At 44.3% G+C, this 17,381-nt stretch overlaps 1 protein-coding gene across 1 annotated transcript; it reads left to right on the top strand.

The window, feature by feature from the left end:
* The first annotated feature begins 6,701 nt into the window (after positions 1-6,701).
* LOC9645184 (omega-hydroxypalmitate O-feruloyl transferase) lies at positions 6,702-8,365 on the top strand. Its single transcript, XM_002991953.2, has 2 exons — positions 6,702-7,176; positions 7,228-8,365. Exons 1-2 carry the CDS (start codon positions 6,721-6,723, stop codon positions 8,146-8,148), a joined length of 1,377 nt encoding a protein of 458 aa, XP_002991999.2. The 5' UTR covers positions 6,702-6,720; the 3' UTR covers positions 8,149-8,365.
* Positions 8,366-17,381: the final 9,016 nt, after the last annotated feature.

Raw genomic sequence — 17,381 nt, 5'->3', positions numbered from 1 at the left:
CCCAATGGAAATGGGAATGGCATAACCTAAACTTCAGAGCATGCAGTTGGAGTGTGGTGACCCAGATAATGATGGAGGTGTGGAAGCACCAGCAATGAGTTGTAGGATTTGACATCTATGAGGCAACTAAGCAAGAGGTGCAAAATAATTGGTTAAATGGGTAGAAGGTAGCTACCCAAGCCTTCTTAATGGCATAAGGAAATTGAATATACCCTTACGGGGGATAAGTTGCTTATGTTGTGATATAGTAAGTCAATGTCATGAAAGGAAATACTCATTGTCAAGGAAGCCGTCATTGGGACACCCGAACACTCTAGAACACCAGGAGGTGGTGTTTGATGTCGCGAGGGAAATAGATAAGGCCCAAGGGACTAAGTCCCTAGCGAATGATGGATAGAAGGTGCTATCCAAATGTCCAAGGTGGCGGAGACAGGAGAAGTCTGTCTACTCGAATTGGACAAAGCCAAAAATGGAATTTTGGCAAGGCGAGCGATGGGCATGTAAAGGCCCATAAGCAAAAACGTAATCTCGGTGTGTGGGATTATAGGGTGAGCATACCTGGATTGAGGAACCACTCCCTAGGCTATCAGGTAAGTTCATCCCTAAGAATACTTGCTAAGGCATGATAGAAAGTGTAAAGCTATCCTCCTGGTCTAGAGGAGAATGACCAAAGGTGTGAAGCCAAAAGCAAGAAGTAAGGGGGTAGAACCGAATCATAGGAATCGAAGGGCATAACCAAGGTTGGTTATGCCAGCTGGGAGTGGAGAATCAAGTGGGGGCTCAAGGGTGTTGCCGCTAGCAACCGTGATGCCATAAAAAATCTAAAATATGGAATTGTTCATATTAGACTATATGGTAATTGGAAAGCTTGCAAAAAGGGAGGCCTTAGCAAGCTAAGGGACAGAGTTCCTTCAAGGTTCCCAAAGACGATTCTAGGTAGCTTAGTACCTAGAAAGGCCAAGCGTAAATGGTTCAAGGAAAGCGTGAAATCAGAGTGGCGCAGCAGAAGCGTGGTCTTGAAGCTTGCCATGAGGCAAAGCTATTAAGGTTAAGGAAATAGTTCCTGAGTGTTCAAAGAGAGGGCTTTGAACGAAAGTCGATGATCAAGGGCTTTCACGCTTATGCAGGAACCATGTTACAGTGGTCGGAAGACTTGCCAAGTGAGATTGGCAAGTCAGGGGAACAAATACCCTAGTTGAAGGTGATAACTTCAAAAGGGGTGGGCCATGGGGCCAAGCATGGAAGAGTCCATGCATGATCACAGACTTGTCAAGTGAGAGGACTTGGCAGTGCGGAGGAACTAAGTTCCTAAGCTGTGATCTATAGCGCGCTTTGAGTAAAAGTTGGTGCACCAGCGTGGAGAGTCACGCCAGGCATCCTGAGGGATGCCGTCCGTAGATGCATATACGGAGGTTGGGTTCGAGTCCCGACCCTCTAGTGCTTGGGTTCGAGTCCCAACTCACTAGGGCGTGGTGATGGTTTGGAATATGAGGACACTCATTTTTCGGTGGTCATGGACTCTCAGTGTGGAGACTGGTTTGGGCACACCACCAAACGAGGGATGCTTCGGAGTCGTGATGCATGGTTAGATTGCTTAGAGTGAAAGCTCGGCATATCTAACTTGAACACTTTGGTGCAAAGGGCACCAAGAACGTGGTGAATGAGATGGGGACACCCAGTCTTAGTTGCTATGGATCCTTGGCCGGAAGGGCTGGCTTGGGCGCACTGCCAAGTGTGGGGGATGCCCCCGGGGTCATAGTCAACAACTTAGAAGGGTCTGGAAGACCTAGTCCCTATTGATAGACCTATTAAGGGGTTAAGATAAGATCACTAGGTTGAGGTGACCAAGTGGGAAGAACATCTAAGGGAAATGAGCTATGTCAATGCTATAGCATAGTAAGTCCAAGGAAAGTAGTCTCTATAAAAGATCCAAGGGAGGGTCTCAAAAAGTTGGGCCGTGGATAGAGCTCACGACAGAAAATGTTAAACAGACGTACTAGGGGTGAACACCCTTTGGACTTGGCAAAGCAAAATGTTTGCTATGGAACTGAAAGGAAACCTCAAAAATGGAAGTAATGATCCTATGTTGCTTGGTGCAACAATCCAAGGATAGGAGCAAAAGACGAGTGCCCATGATAGGGCCGTGGAATCCATTGGAAAGAATCCAAGTGGCAAAGTTAGCCAAGGAACACTAATGTGGTTGATGCTAACGGATTGCGGAAAAAGAAGTGGACTTCTAAGGATGGATTCCCAAGTGCTCCAATTTGGCAAAGGAAAGGCTCCAAGTGAGGAAGCAACTAAGTAGCCAAAAGATAGGGCCGTGGACAGCCCTAGCACAAATAATGATGAATGGAACGTAATGCTAATAGGGGCACAAAAATAGAAAAGAGGATGAGGGTGCCCTCGAGTAGAGAACTTCCTAGGAGGGGAAGTGGAGTTGCACAAAATGTGCAAAGCAAGGTGTCAGAGACACCTAGGAAATTGACTTCAAGAAGTCAAAAGTAAACGTTCCAAAGTGCAAAGGTAGATTAATGGAATCTGGGACTACTCAAAAATGAGTAGTGGAATTGAGTTAGAGAGGGTGTCTTTAACAGGTTTAGCGAGGACTGAACCAATAAAAAGGAGCAACCCACCCCAAGTGGTCAAGTGAGTCTCTAAGTTGGAGAGACTATCCTCCTTAGAGGATGGGCAAGGCATGGTGAGCCTTTGGTGTCAAACCATTGACAAATATGGAGAAGGCATGGTGAGCCTTCAATGTCAAACCATTGACAAATATTAGCTAGGTGCCAAGGATGGAAATGGTAACACATGCGGGTGTTACTTTATAAAATGGTTTACCGTTCGATGAGGACATCAAACTTCGTTTATGGGTGGTGGAGTTGTGAGACACAAAATCCCTAGGCCCCAAAGTGGAGCCGGAAAGGGTGTCACATAGTAGTGGCCAAAGCAAAAACCCAAACGAGTGTAACACATTTAGACTAAAAGCTCTGACTTGGAAGGTCGAGAGCGGGAGTGGAACTCCCAACAAAGTGCTCAAGGAGCGAACACGAAGCGAGAAATAAGCAAGGCTCCAAAAAGGGACCCAAAAGGGACCAACACATGACACGTGGAAGTGTCCGAGATGGAGTCTGAGACGGACCAAGACGGAGTCTGAGATGGACCCGAGATGGAGTCCGAGATGGAGTCCGAGATGGACCCGAGATGGAGTCCGAGATGGAGTTCGAGGTGGACCGAGACGGAGTCCGAGATGGACCCGAGATGGAGTCCGAGATGGACCCGAGATGGAGTCCGAGATGGACCCGAGATGGAGTCCAAGATGGAGTCCGAGGTGGACCGAGACGGAGTCCGAGATGGACCCGAGATGGAGTCCGAGATGGAGTCCAAGATGGAGTCCGAGAAGGACCCGAGATGGAGTCCGAGATCGAGACCGAGACCAGGACCGAGACCGAGACCGAGACCGAGACCGGGACTGGGACTGAGACCAAGACCGAGACCGAGGCCAAGGCTGAGACCGAGCCCAAGCCTGAGTCCGAGTCCGAGTCCGAGTCCGAGTCTGAGTCCGAGTCCGAGTCTGAGAGGGTGAAAGCCCAAAGTGTTCGTCTCCCAGACCCTAGGGGGTTTGGTGAGCTCCAAAAGTATAGTAAAGGGGGAGGACTACAGTGGAGCCAGTTTGGCCAGGAAAGGCTAGTTTGGCCTAGGAAGGCTAGACCCAGTGTTGGGTGATGAGCTGACCACTGGGAAGTCCAAGACTAGAGTGAACATGGACCGACAAGCGGGGTAGCTTGGTGAAATGTTCAAGAGCCGGCTCTAGTTCCCCCGGGAGATCGACTGGCCGATGCTCCCAGTCCAAGTGTGGGTGGCACTACCTACTTGGATACCAGGCGTGGCTCAACAGAACCTCGCTCTAAGCCCATGGCTAGAGCACCCAAGGGCGGAAGGTGGGGAGAGTACCCAGGAGGCTCACGTGAGGCCATGGTGTTCCGAAATGTTGTCCCCAAAGGCCCAGACTGTGGAAAGGAAGAGAAGCAGTCCTCTGGGGTAGTGACCAAGGACACAGTCGTATGGTGAGGAAGTCCCAGAGGACCATGGGACTTAGTGGTCGGGCCTGTGGGCCTCGATCCAGTGACAGTGTTGGCAAACACGGCCAGGGGCAGAAAGGGACTTAGTGGGGACTGACAGAGGGATATTGGGGAAGGCTATTCCCCTTGTCGGTGGGCATCCTAAGGATGCTAAGGAGTGGATCTGAGATGACCACTCACGGATGGTTTGCCTAGTCTTGGAGAGCCAAGACTGGGATGCATGTGGTATTGGACTACTAGTGTGGTAAAGGTGATTAGGCATGGCCTTAGCGTGACAAGCTGCCATGTCGGTGGTACCTTTGAGTGTCGGTCATGGGATCGGACACGTGGAGCACTTGGACCAAGTGCAAATGTTGGGTGGCATGGATGGCATTCTCGGGGCTAGCAAGTCCCAAGTCCTGAATTGGACTTATAGAGGTTGTGAATGAGACTCCTCCAAGTGGTCAGAAGTGTGGTTAAGTGACTAAAATAGAATGGAAAATTTAGTCGCTTACACAAGGCTCTAAACCTTGGGTTTTGCTCTGTTGCTCTTGAACATATGGCCAAGGCTCCATCTATAATAAATCACTATAGGGTAAAGGGTGAAAAACATATATGTTACATCATACCATGCAATGGAAATCAATCTTTGATGCAATCAACAAATACATTTTTATTTGTTTTATCTGCAAATAAAATGTTGAGTGAGAAAAAAAAAAGACTGCCATTTACCTTGCTCTAGATAGTGCATACAATCTCTCGTTAGATGTATGGATCTCCACAAACATATAGTGAAAGCTTCTGTTCCACACTTTTTGCACTCAACAAACCTTGACAAACCATTTAGTGCATTTTTAAAAGAAAAGGAAATGAAGCCACATGGTCAATCTTCCCATATTGGACAATTGCCTTCTTGCTGGCAGTACCAAACTATCCATATGAAAAGAGGAGAATGGCTCTCACTTGCATAAACACAAAAAGAAATGAGGGTGGTAAAACTTGGCTAAGAATTAAAAAATAGACTCAAGGTTGGGCTCTTTTGAATTCTTCATCTGACAATCTTTCAATAAATGTGCATGGAGTAGAATTAATAAAATCTTCACCAGCTGTTTCATACTTCTTCATGGAGAAATGCTTAAGCTTTGGCAGTCCTGAGTCTCACAAGAGCTGGCAAGCCATGCAGTTTGACTGGTTGGCGCCTCCAGACAAAGGTCTCTCTTTTGTTGCTACATATTTACAAGTGCAGTAAGCAATTGAGATAAACAGAAACCAACAATTGTATGAGACTCAGTGACAGTCCTGGAAAAGAAATCATCCTTGGAGTCTAGAGCAACGGCTGGAAGTTTGGATGCTCTCGAATGAAACAGATTGTGCCATCTGACAACCCCCAAGTTAAGAGGCTTGAGATTGATCCCAAAGTTCTCAATAACTTCCTCAACTTCCAGATAACTTATCAAGTGGTTGACCTCTAACATGCTCTCATCTTTCCTACTGTCACATTTGCTCAAGCTATAGTCCAAGCTCTCTTCATAGTAAACTCTATGGGAACCACCACCACCTTTGGAATTCTGATGACTTGAGTTCTAGTCCAAGCTCTCATCCTGGTAGTGATTATGGTGGTGGTGGTAAAAACTATCATGCTTTCAATAGTGTCTCACTGACAAAGATCTTACTCAGTCGCCATCTAAGGAAAGATCTTCCAATGCACTAGACACAATATAGGCCTTTGGTGCTCCTTGAGCTGTACTAAGATCTCCCTAGGATACAAGTACAAGTTCAAGTGACTTGTGGTTAACAACCTGGAGCTTGCTGTGCTCCCAGCCACCATCAAGCTCTTCTTCAACCCCTTCTGGTACAACACCACTGCACCACTGCCCAATTGCATGCTCAAAATCTGCTCTCAATGTATTCTTGGTGACATCACTTTGTATGGAATGACATGCCATGTCATGCCCCATACATACATGGCATGTAAATATTATACAGACAATCAAGTTTTCAATTGCTATTATAGCAATCAAAAAGTGATTGTGTGCATAATATTTTTGCAACTCAAAACAAAATAAAATAAATCACACATGTGTAAATATATAATACTCACATATGCAATCATATAATCATTGTCATATGAATAATCTTTGATAGAATTAGTCATAATATTTTTATAGTGAGCTTGAGCTATTTGACAACATGCAAGTCATACTTGTTACTTTCTCTTTAAGTTGTTTTTAGTGTTTTAGTAATCATGTTAAGAATATGTAACCCAAGAAGAAAACGTTATTATATAGTATAGGAAAGTGCTTTCGATTGCATGTGAATGAGAGTGACCAATCCCTGGAAATGCCCTAAATCAAACCATTAGTTCCCAATTTGAGCTTCACATTCACAGGCTTTTACTACGTTGATCATGGCTTGCTTAAATAAAAAACTTATGTAGAAAAGGAACAAGAAGAAAGAAGAGAAAATTGAACACTCATGGAATGTTGGAGTTGCCTTTGAAAATTCGTCGCCATGATCAAGACGTGATAATCGTGTGCCACAGTAAGTCAAAGAAGTCGAGTTCTTTTTGAACAATCTTTGACTATAAATTGGCAGCTTTGTCGCCAAAGAATTTCACATGTCCACTTCATATAGTTAGTAATTGTCCAATCTGAAGGCTCAGATGGAAATAGCTCCAAAATACGAGAGCAAACTTCCTATAGTTCGTGTGGAGAAAGTGTTGCTAGTCAAATCCAAATCCAAATCCATCGTGAGGGACGATGCTATTTCACCAAGGATCATGTTTCTCAGCAGCATCGACCAGCGATTTGGAGCTTACCAGCGCAATCTCCTTGTTTTCTCGGGCCCCGAAGATCCCGAGGTGGTCTCTTCCGGGATCAAGCACGCCATGGAAGAACTTCTCGTGAGCCATGATTTCTTCTCCGGGAGGTTTCAGCGAAACCATCTCACACAAAAGCTTGAGATCCGCTGCGATGACTCTGGGGCGATCCTGGCTAGTGCTAGAGCTGATCTCCGCCTCGAGGGCTTGCTCGCTTCCATGGATTCCATCTCCCATCTTTTCTTTTGCTTCCCAGTGGACGCTCGATCGATCGAAGAGCTCCCAATGCTCACGATCCAGGTAAAGAACGTCATCGATCGTTTTGCTCTTCTTTATACGTTTTGGATGTAGGTGACTGGATTGAGCGGCGACACTGGATTTGCTATCGGTGTGCTGTGCCATCACGCCATCACCGACGCTACCTCGGGGATCAGTTTTCTCTCCAATCTGGCATCGATTGCTCGCGGCGCTGGTCTCCTCTTCCATCCCAACTCCGATCGCAGCGTCTTCAAGGCCAGGCATCCTCCCCAACCCAGCTTCCCCCACCATGAATTCATCCATCACCCAAATCTGGATTCCAGCCGCTATGCGATCACGCTGGAATCCGCCATTTGCGTCGGCGAGCGATCCAAGAGAGCGTCAGGAGAGATCAAGCGACGCAAGGCCTTTCATTTCTCATTTGAAACACTAACCCATCTCAAGAACAGCGTGCTTCTAAGTGTACCGCGCGGTTGCACCACGTTTGAAGCGCTGGCGGCGTACGTCTGGCGGTATGCCGCGCGGTACTCCAAGAAGGTGCCTGAGGAGACCTCGCGGCTTCGATTCGTACTGGACATCCGCCGCACGGTACAGCCGCCGCTAGACGCGACGTTCGTGGGGAACGCGATCTACTGGGCTCACGCGGAGATGACGCAGCGCGATTTGGTGGGCGAGCCGCTGGGGGCGGCGGTGATCGAGATCCAGCGCGCGCGCGCGCAGATCACCGACGAGTACCTGCGATCCGGGTGGGATTTCCTGGAAGAGAATCGCAATTTCTGGTACTCGTCGGGGAATTGCGACGTGGGGATCAACGCGTGGCCGCGCGCGATGCTGGGCGCGCGGGAGCTGGATTTCGGGTGGGGCAAGCCGTGCCGCGCGGTGTTCCCGCTCGATCCAGAGACGAGCACCGTCATGTTTGTGCCCGTGGATGGCGGCATCGATGTCTCGCTCTGCCTCTTTCCACATCAGTTGGAACAGTATAGCGATTTCATGCCTACATTCGCGAAGCAATGATAGCGATTTCGTGCTCACATTCGCGAAGCAATGATCTTGGTTGGCGCCCACCATTCCCTATGTTGTCTTGTCACGAACTTTCCTTCCATAGAAGTTCTTGCAAGTAAGGTCTTTCCTGGTCCTCAAAGAACGCGGAATCTGCTATGCTGCCAGTGCTTGACACTGAATCCTCCACTGATCGAGAGTTATCCTTGTGCGACTGAGAAGCGACTGAGAATTTCGCCCACAGACATTTTGGTGGTGGTCAAATGTACAATTGTCGATTAAGTGAACCAAAATGAAGCCAGTTATAGCTTATGCAAAATTTTAATGGCATTCACAAACTAATTAGGCTGTAAAGAGTGAGAAATTTGTCAGGAAGGAGGACCATTGCCAAAATGATTAATGTCTCCGGGAGTAGATTAGGCCAAACAAAGGTTTAGGATTATTTTAAAAAGGTGTTTGTCATTGATTCCAAGAGCAAGGATGGCAACCAAGCTTCAGCTCCTCCTTTAGTATCTCTATGCATCATTCTCTATGCAAACTTCCTTTTTAACATGTTCTTTGTTATTGTACCCACGGCCACATCATGTAGGTGATTTCATTTCCATATAAACTCAAATGCTGAAGTCAATCAAATGCCAAACATTTGGGTGGAGGACCTCTTTTCAGCGGATTGACTGTGGGAGTGGTAACTCTCGTCTCATCTATCATGGTGATTCCACTCTCCAACCTGCCAAAATTTGAGAGAAAGTATGGCACAACTCTAGACTTGTCATCGGTTTCCCTGCTTCTTGGCCATATCATCTTGCAGACCGGACCAAAGTTCTCTACCTCATTCTGGTGGGGCATATGGTAAATGGGATTGGTTTTACTGGGTGGTTCTTTGTGAAAAGGTATTGTACAGATCCCTGTATTGTTGGTATTCAAAGGCAGACAATGTGCACAAGCTTGCTCATTCATTCTCACCCAGACCCTGGGAATGGTTGCGGGGCCAATCCTTGGAGGAGTTCTTGCAAAGATTCCTGTGGAAACATTGTTGTTCAACAAAAACACATCACCTGGCTAGTTCATGGCAGTGGTGTGGAGTGTCTTTGGTTGCTAACAAAACTTTTGTTCAAAGACATGCCCCAGGTTTGCTTTCTCTGTCTAGTTGATAGTTTTTGATCTTGCTATTCTTTCTCCAGCTTGATCAACACCATAACAATCGCTCATTGGTCTGTGTGGTTTGGGTTTGCTAGTTCTTAACCTTGTTTTATGTGTCTTTCCAGCCCAATCATCAAGAAAAACATCTAGAGAACCTTGATTGTCTTTCATCATTTTAAGAGGGGATGATGTGATGTCCAAATGTATAGTTATAATACCGTATCTTAATATTAGCCTAGTGGGATTTTGATAGCTATTCATCAAAGGGTTCATTTAGCATTAGTTCATCTAATATTTACTTCTAAGCTTGTTTTTATAACAAGAGGTTTTTTATTATTCTCTCCAATTAATACAAACTTGAGATTATCTTCTATTGCTTGGTTTATTGCTACATATTGCCATCTACATTTGCATTATATAGCAAAGTTAGTTTTCATTCTTTATGACAATGGCCATACACATATATATATGCGAGATGAGGTGGACTTAATTGTGTTTATAAGCAATCTCAAACTTGAGTTATAGTTGTTACGGGTGACCTTATCCTTGATATGCATTTGTTGCAATACAATTATACTAAGTGTGATTTTGAGACTTCTCCTCTTTATCTTATATTTTTTAATATTTCTTATATTCCTCTCATTTTTGTTCCTCTTAGTCCCTCTGCTTCTATCATTTTTATCTCTCATTTTTACCTTTACTTCCTCTTTTGTTTCTATCTATTTCTCTATTCCCTTTTTAAATCCCTCTAATAGTTTTTGTGTTGTAGTGGTTGATTGACTCATGGAGTATGCCAATCTTTTTGAATTTGATCTGTTGACTAGGGTTAAGATTGTGACATATCATCATATTCTAACTCGAGATGCTCGTTCAATCAAGGTTCTTATTCTTTTTGGTCACTAAAAAAGATCAAGATTTTATGTGTCAACGTCAAAGAGATGTTGGAAAAGGGTGTTATTCAAAAGTTGTAGAATCTTTAAGCATGTGAACCTCATCTTATGACGAAGCTTGATGAGAGTATTCATTTCTATATCAATTATCATCCATTAAATAAAATATTAATTCCATATATTTATCCTCTTTTTCACATTGTTGATTTCTTAGATTGTTTGAGGAGATCTTATTTCTAGGTATTAACAAATGCCGATGGCTGAAGAGGATATTTTTAAAACTATTTTTCATACACTATTTAGTCTATATAAGTTTTGGTGATGCCATTTGGTTTAAATAATGCTTCAACAACTTTCTAGTAGATGATGGATGAGATTCTTTGCAATATGCCAAAAGTGACAATTGAATTCATTGATGATGTCTTGATTCATTCGGAGGGGATGTAAAAGGAACACATCCATGATGTTCATAATATGTTAGATTGATTATGGGAAGTTGGTTTAAAACTGAAGCTATCGAAGTGCATATTTAGGTCCAAAAACATTATTTATCTTGGGTACCATATTTCTTGTGAGGGTTTGTAAGTTAATCTTGATAAATTTGTAGTTGTTCTTAAGTTTCCTATTCCAAAGTGTGTGAATGATGTATAGCACTTCCTGAGCAAGGTGCAATTGTAAGCGACTAAATTTTCCATTCTACTTTAGTCACTTAACCACACCTCCGACCACTTGGAGGAGTCTCATTCACAACCTCCATCAGTCCAATTCAGGACTTGGGATTTGCTAGCCCCAAGAATGGCATCCATGCCACTCCACACTTACACCTGGTCCAAGTGCTCCACGTGTCTGGTCCCAAGACCGACACCCAAAGGTACCACTGACATCTCGGCCCGTTACGCTAAGGCCATGCCCATTCACCTTTGCTGCACTAGTGGTCCAATACCACTTGCATCACTATCCCGTCTCTCCAGGACTGGGCCATCTGTCCACGAGTGGTCATCCTGGATCCACTCCTTAGCATCCTTAGGATGCCCACAGACCTGGGGAATCACCTTCCCCAAAGTCCCTTTGTCAGTTCCTACCAAGTCCCTTTCTGCCCCTGGCCGTGTTTGCCAACACTGCCACTGGATCGAGGCCCACAGGCCTGACCACTAAGTCCCATGGTCCTCTGGGACTTCCTCACCACACGACTGTGTCCTTGGTCACTACCCCAGGGGACTGCTCCTCTTCCTTTCCACAGTCTAGGCCTTTGGGACAACATTTCGAAACACCGTGGCCTTACGCGAGCCACCTGGGTACTCTCCCCACCTTTCGCCTTTAGGTGCTCTAGCCATGGGCTTAGAGTGAGGTTCCGTTGAGCCACGCCTAGTATCCAAGTAGGTAGTGCCACCCACACTTGGACTGGGAGCATCGGCCAGTCGATCTCCCGGGGGAACTAGAGCTGGCTCTTGAACACTTCACCAAGCTACCCCGCTTGTCGGTCCATGTTCACTCTAGTCTTGGACTTCCCAGTGGTCAGCTCCTCACCCAACACTGGGTCTGGCCTTCCTGGGCCAAACTGGCCTTTCCTGGCCAAACTGGCTCCACTGCAGTCCTCCCCCTTCCCTGGGGGACGATCGTTTTGGGCTTTCACCCAACTGCCTGTATTAGTATTCGGACTCGGACTCGGGCTTGAACTCGGACTCGGACTCAGTCTCAGTCCTGGTTTCGGACTCGGACTCGGTCTCGGTCTCAGTCTCGGCCTCGGTCTCAGCCTCGGCCTCGGTTCCATCTCGGACTCCATCTCGGACTCCATCTTGGGTCCATCTCGGACTCCATCTCGGGTCCATCTCGGACCCCGTCTCGGTCCACCTCGGACTCCATATCGGACTCCACTTCAGGTCCATCTCGGACTCCATATCGGACTCCATCTCAGACTCCACTTCGGACTCCATATCGGACTCCACTTCGGGTCCATCTCGGACTCCATATCGGACTCCATCTCGGACTCCACTTCGGACTCCATATCGGACTCCACTTTGGGTCCATCTCAGACTCCAACTAGGGTCCGTCTCGGACTCCATCCCAGACACTTCCACGTGTCATGTGTTAGTCCTTTTTGGGTCCCCTTTTGGAGCCTCGCTTATTGCTCGCTTCGTGCTTGTTCCTCGAGCACTTTGTTGGGAGTTCCACTCCCACTCTTGACCTTTCAAGTCGGAGCTTTTAGTCCAAACGTGTTACGCTTGTTTGGCTTTCACTTCGGCCACTACCACGTGGCACCATTTCTAGCTCCACTTTGGGGCCTAGGGATTTTGTGTCTCACATTCCACTCCCGCTCTCGGCCTTCCAAGTCAAAGCTTTTAGTCCAAACGTGTTACACTCGTTTAGCTTTCACTTCGGCCACTACCACGTGGCACCCTTTCCAGCTCCACTTTGGGGCCTAGGGATTTTGTGTCTCACAGCAATATCTCAGTCTTGATCATCATCACACTGCTGTAAGCAACCAAAGACAACAACTCAAGAAATTATTTACAGGGGTTCAATATAGAGGGAAAGGGCCTATAAATAAGAGTGCATCTCTTTTTTCAATCGGTTAAAGGGTCTTCGGATACTTAAAGTTACGTGTTCTTAAGTTTGAGTAGTACTAGGCTAGATGACCTATTAGGAAGTCCAAACTCAAGAGTTTATATTTGGTATCAGAGGGGTCTTGGGTCAGACTTTGTTAGTTGGATAGGGGAATCACAGCACATGTTGATTGACATCTAGCATGTCTAATTTGCTCCAACTGAGCTAGATTGTCAAGAGAGCAGAGCTCTCGGAAGAGCTATGGCTCTCAACTGTTATTCATGGAGGCGTGAACTTGCAGAGAAATGTGGTGGATTGTAAACAACCAAAGAGAACGACTTAAAAAACGATCTATAGAGGTTCAATATTGTCGCGAATGTGACTTTGGGTATCGAAAGATACTTGTCGGCCAGTCCTTATGGACACTCTTTCCTTACTGCCATAACGGCAGGAGGTCGGTACAGTTGGATCCCTTTAGTAGCCCCTCTTGTACTAGTGGAGTTAACTGGGCATTTCGAGTGTACTTAAATCGGATGTGCATAAGGATGGAATTCCTATGTGCTATTAGCTAAGTATACTTACCCCGAGTTAAGAATAGTTATGTATACTTAGTTAGTATACTTAGCTAATAGCATGTAGAAATTTCATCTTTATGCTCATTCGGTCTATGTACACTCGAAATGCCTAGTTAACTCCACTAGCACAAGAGGGGCTACTAAAGGGATCCAACTGTACTGACCTCCTGCTGTTATGGCAGTAAAGAAAGAGTGTCCGTAAGGATTGGCCGACAAGTATCTTTCGATACCTGAAGTCACATTCGTGACAAATATAGAGTGAAATAGCCCATGAATAAAAGTGCACTTCTTGGGTTTGAGTAGTGCTGAGTTGGGTGACCTACCAGAAAGTCTAAACTCAAGAGTTTACAATTGCACTGTTGCAAGTGTTGCTGAAGTCATTAATTTTTTCTTCATTTGGTTTATGGATTGTGAGTGGGTATTTACAAATCTCAAAGACCTATTGATGACTCCTCCAATTTTCATTCTACCTTTTATTTTGCACATGGATGTTTTTGATATTTGTCTTGGAGGTGTGTTGATGCAAAAGAGTTTGAGTGTGCATGGTCAACACTATCCCATTGCATATATCAACTATACATTACAACCAGTGGAGGTGAATTACTCTATAATAAAGAATAAGTGTTTAGTAGTAATTTAGGGTTTTGAGAAATTTCATGCATATCTATATAGGTCCTAGACTTTACTAGAAGATTATCATGCTGCAATTACTTTATTATTGAAGCAGAAGAACTCAGTTGGTTATATTGCTTAGTGGGCTTTGAAGCTTCAGATATATAATTTTGATGTTATTCATTACTCAGGGAGTTCTATAGCTGATGCTGATGCCCTTTCTTGAGCTCCTTTTCCTTTTTTGCTCTCTTTTCATATTTCTAATGAACCTATTATTCCAACATCTGTGAATGTTTTGGATTAAAATTCCATGCTATTGACTATTGTTGTATTTGATGTTTAGTGTCTACAAGGAGTAAAACAAGATTTACCTTTTCATGATGAGGTTTGTGAGGCTCAAAAGATTGGGTCATGGATTTGAAGGCTTTACGATGGGTTTGAGAATCTTATATAATTTGTTGATGACTTACTATTTTGGTATTTACGCTCTCAATATTTGTTGTGAATATGGCTGCAAGTATCAAAAGTTACATATCAACTAGTCATTTCAAATATTCTTTCCTTAGTATTGTTGATTCCCTTTCCAACCCTTCTTATTTAAGTGTTAGTAAATTAGTCTTAGCATTTGTACTTAGCCAAATGAACATAACATAGGAATTTCTATGTGTTTATTTTTAAGCATACTTGACCTGACTTTTAGTTCTCTTTTGCTTTGTTTTCCACTAGCTTTCAAAAACCCTCATATATTGATACTAATCCCTTAATATTGCCAGATGATAGCTTACTATATTCTCCAAATACCCTTGCTATTATGCTCTATATATTGGTTTTATTCGGTTCTATTGGCTATTTAAAGAAAGTGTTTAGATTTGCTAATTTTTCATATCTAGAAATTGTCCTAAACACAATGGTGTTGGCTCTGTATCCAAATTCACAATTTAACACCATTCTATATTCTATAAGTTTCAAGTTTATCCCGAAGACTAACTCTTGGTACCAATAGTGAAAACCTAAAGCATGCATTCTGCTAAGGGGGGAGGGGGCAACTTGAGGTATAAAATAGCTTCCACTTGTGTGTACTTGTTCTGCATCCAACTTGGGTGTAAGCCTAAGTTCTATACCATATTAGCTGGTAGAGTACATATATCCTTGTATTAAGCCATTAGTATGCTAAAATAGCATTAAACTCTTTTTGTGTGAGACACAAATTCTTAAGCCCCAAAGTGGAGCCAAAAGGGTGTCATATGGTAATGGCCAAAGCAAAAGCCAAATGAGTGTAACATGTTTGGACTAAAAGTTCTAACTTGAAAAGTCAAAAGTGGGAGTGGAACTCCCAAAGAAGGGCTCAAGAAACGAGCTCGAAGCAAGCAATAAATAAGTCTTTAGAAAAGGGACACAAGAGGACCAACACATGATATGTGGAAGTGTTGAGATGGACCTGAGATAGAATCTGAGATGGACCCGAAATAGAGTCTGAGATGAACTCGAGATGGAGTATGAGATGGAGTCGAGATGAAGTCCAAGATGGAGTCCAAGATGGACCCGAGATGTAGTCTGAGATAGACCCATGATGGAGTCCAAGATGGACCTAAGATGGAGTTTGAGATGGACTCGAGACATAGTTCGAGATGGAGTCCAAGATTGAGACCGAGATTGAGACCGAGTCCAAGTTCGCAACTGAGTCTGAGGCCGAAATCGAGTTCGAGTCCGAGTCCGAGTCCGAATCCGAGTTTGAGTTTGAATACTAATACAAGCTGTTGGGTGAAAGCCCAAAGCGATTGTCCCCCAGCAAAGGCTGTAGGGGGTTCCAAAAGTATAATAGGGAGAGTGTGGGGGTTGGACCCCAATGGAGTCAGTTTGGCAAGGAAAGGCCAATATGACCTAGGAAGGTTATGCCCATATGTTGGGTGATGATATATCCACTGAGGAATCCAAGGCTAGAATGAATACAAACTTAAAAGCGGGGTATTTTAGTGAATTGTTCAAGAGCCAGCTCTAGTTCCCTTAGGAGATTGAATGGTTAATACTCCCAGTCCAAGTGTGGATAACACTACTTATTTGGATACCTAGTGTGGCTCAACAGAACTTCACTCTAGCCCCATGGTTAGAGCACCCAAAGGTGAAAGTTGGGGAAAGTACCCATGAGGCTCATGTAGGGCCACGGTGTTCCGAAATGTTATCCCAAAGTCCCAGATTGTGAAAAGGAAGAGGAGCAATCCTTTGGTTTAGTGACCAAGGATATGGTCCTATAGTGAGGAAGTGCCAAAGGACAATGGGATTTAGTGGTTGGGTCTATAGGCTTTGACTCAATGGCAATGTTAGCGAACACAGCTATGGACAAAAAGGGACTTGGTGGGGACCAAAAAAGAGATATTGGGGAAGGCTGTCCCCCATATTTGTGGGCATCCTAAGGATGCTAAAGAGTGGATTTAAGATGATCATTCATGGACGGATGGCTTAATTTTTTAGGGTCGGGACTATGATGTAGGTGGTGTTGGATCACCAGTGTGACAAGGGTGAATGGGCATGGCTTTAGCATAACATACATTTGGGTGTCAATCATAGGATTGGACATTGTAGCACTTGGACTAAATGTAAAGGTTGAGTGGCATGGATGCCATTCTTAGGGCTAGCAAGCCCTAAGTCTAAAATAGAATTTATGGAGGTTGTGAGAGAGACTCCTTCAAGTGGTTGGAGGTTTGGTTAAGTGACTATTGTAAAATGGAAAATTTTGTCGCTTACAGTTTGGCTCCATTTTATGTGTTGGTCTTAGCATTGGAATATTGAATACTCTAGAACTATTCCTATATCGTTTTGTGCTTTTGTCCCTTTATTGTTTGGGTTGAATGCACAAAAGTCACTTCGTGCTTCAATTCCCTTGCTCTTTAGTTGCAAAATTGGGAGTTTTAGCTCTACTCCTTCGTTTAGTGGCCCAAGGCCTTGAAACTTGGGTTTCATTTTGCTGTCCTTGGACACATGGCATGTGCACATGGCTTGTGACATGTGGCATATAAAAGGTTTAGATTCTATTTTGTGGTTATCCTATGGTAAATCACCATAAGATAAAAGGTGAAAACCACGTATGCTACAATATCACCTTATGAATGGTCTTTCTTATTATGTGGGGATAAATTTTGGTGATTATTATGGCTAGTGGTGCTTTCAATCTTTATTCCATGCTTTCTCCATACCTACTATGATTTTCCGATTCTAAGTGGGTATATAGTACATCTTTGTGTGATTGAGAAGCTGCACAAGTCCTTCTATTAATCAGAGATGCCACATGATGTTATTTAGTATGTATATAGTTGCATTTAATGCCAAGCTCGTAATACTCCCCATTATGTTGCAAAAGGACGGTTAAAGTCAATTGTAATTTCCCATCCATTTAAGTTGGTGGCATTTGATTTGATGGGGCATTTTCCACGGTTAATTATTTGGCAATGAGTGTGTTATTATTGCTTCTGACTACTTAACTCATTGAGTG

The sequence above is a fragment of the Selaginella moellendorffii genome, unplaced genomic scaffold (assembly GCF_000143415.4).
Source record: "Selaginella moellendorffii unplaced genomic scaffold, v1.0 SELMOscaffold_126, whole genome shotgun sequence".
Lineage (NCBI taxonomy): Eukaryota > Viridiplantae > Streptophyta > Lycopodiopsida > Selaginellales > Selaginellaceae > Selaginella > Selaginella moellendorffii.
Note: the sequence above shows the minus strand (reverse complement) of the source record. Positions and strands in the feature narration are given on the sequence as shown.

Coding starts and splice junctions, on each gene's coding strand:
- LOC9645184 (XM_002991953.2), top strand. CDS start 6,721: ATGGAAATAGCTCCAAAATACGAGAGCAAACTTCCTATAGTTCGTGTG. Junction 7,177..7,227: donor TCCCAATGCTCACGATCCAG/GTAAAGAACGTC, acceptor TTTTGGATGTAG/GTGACTGGATTGAGCGGCGA.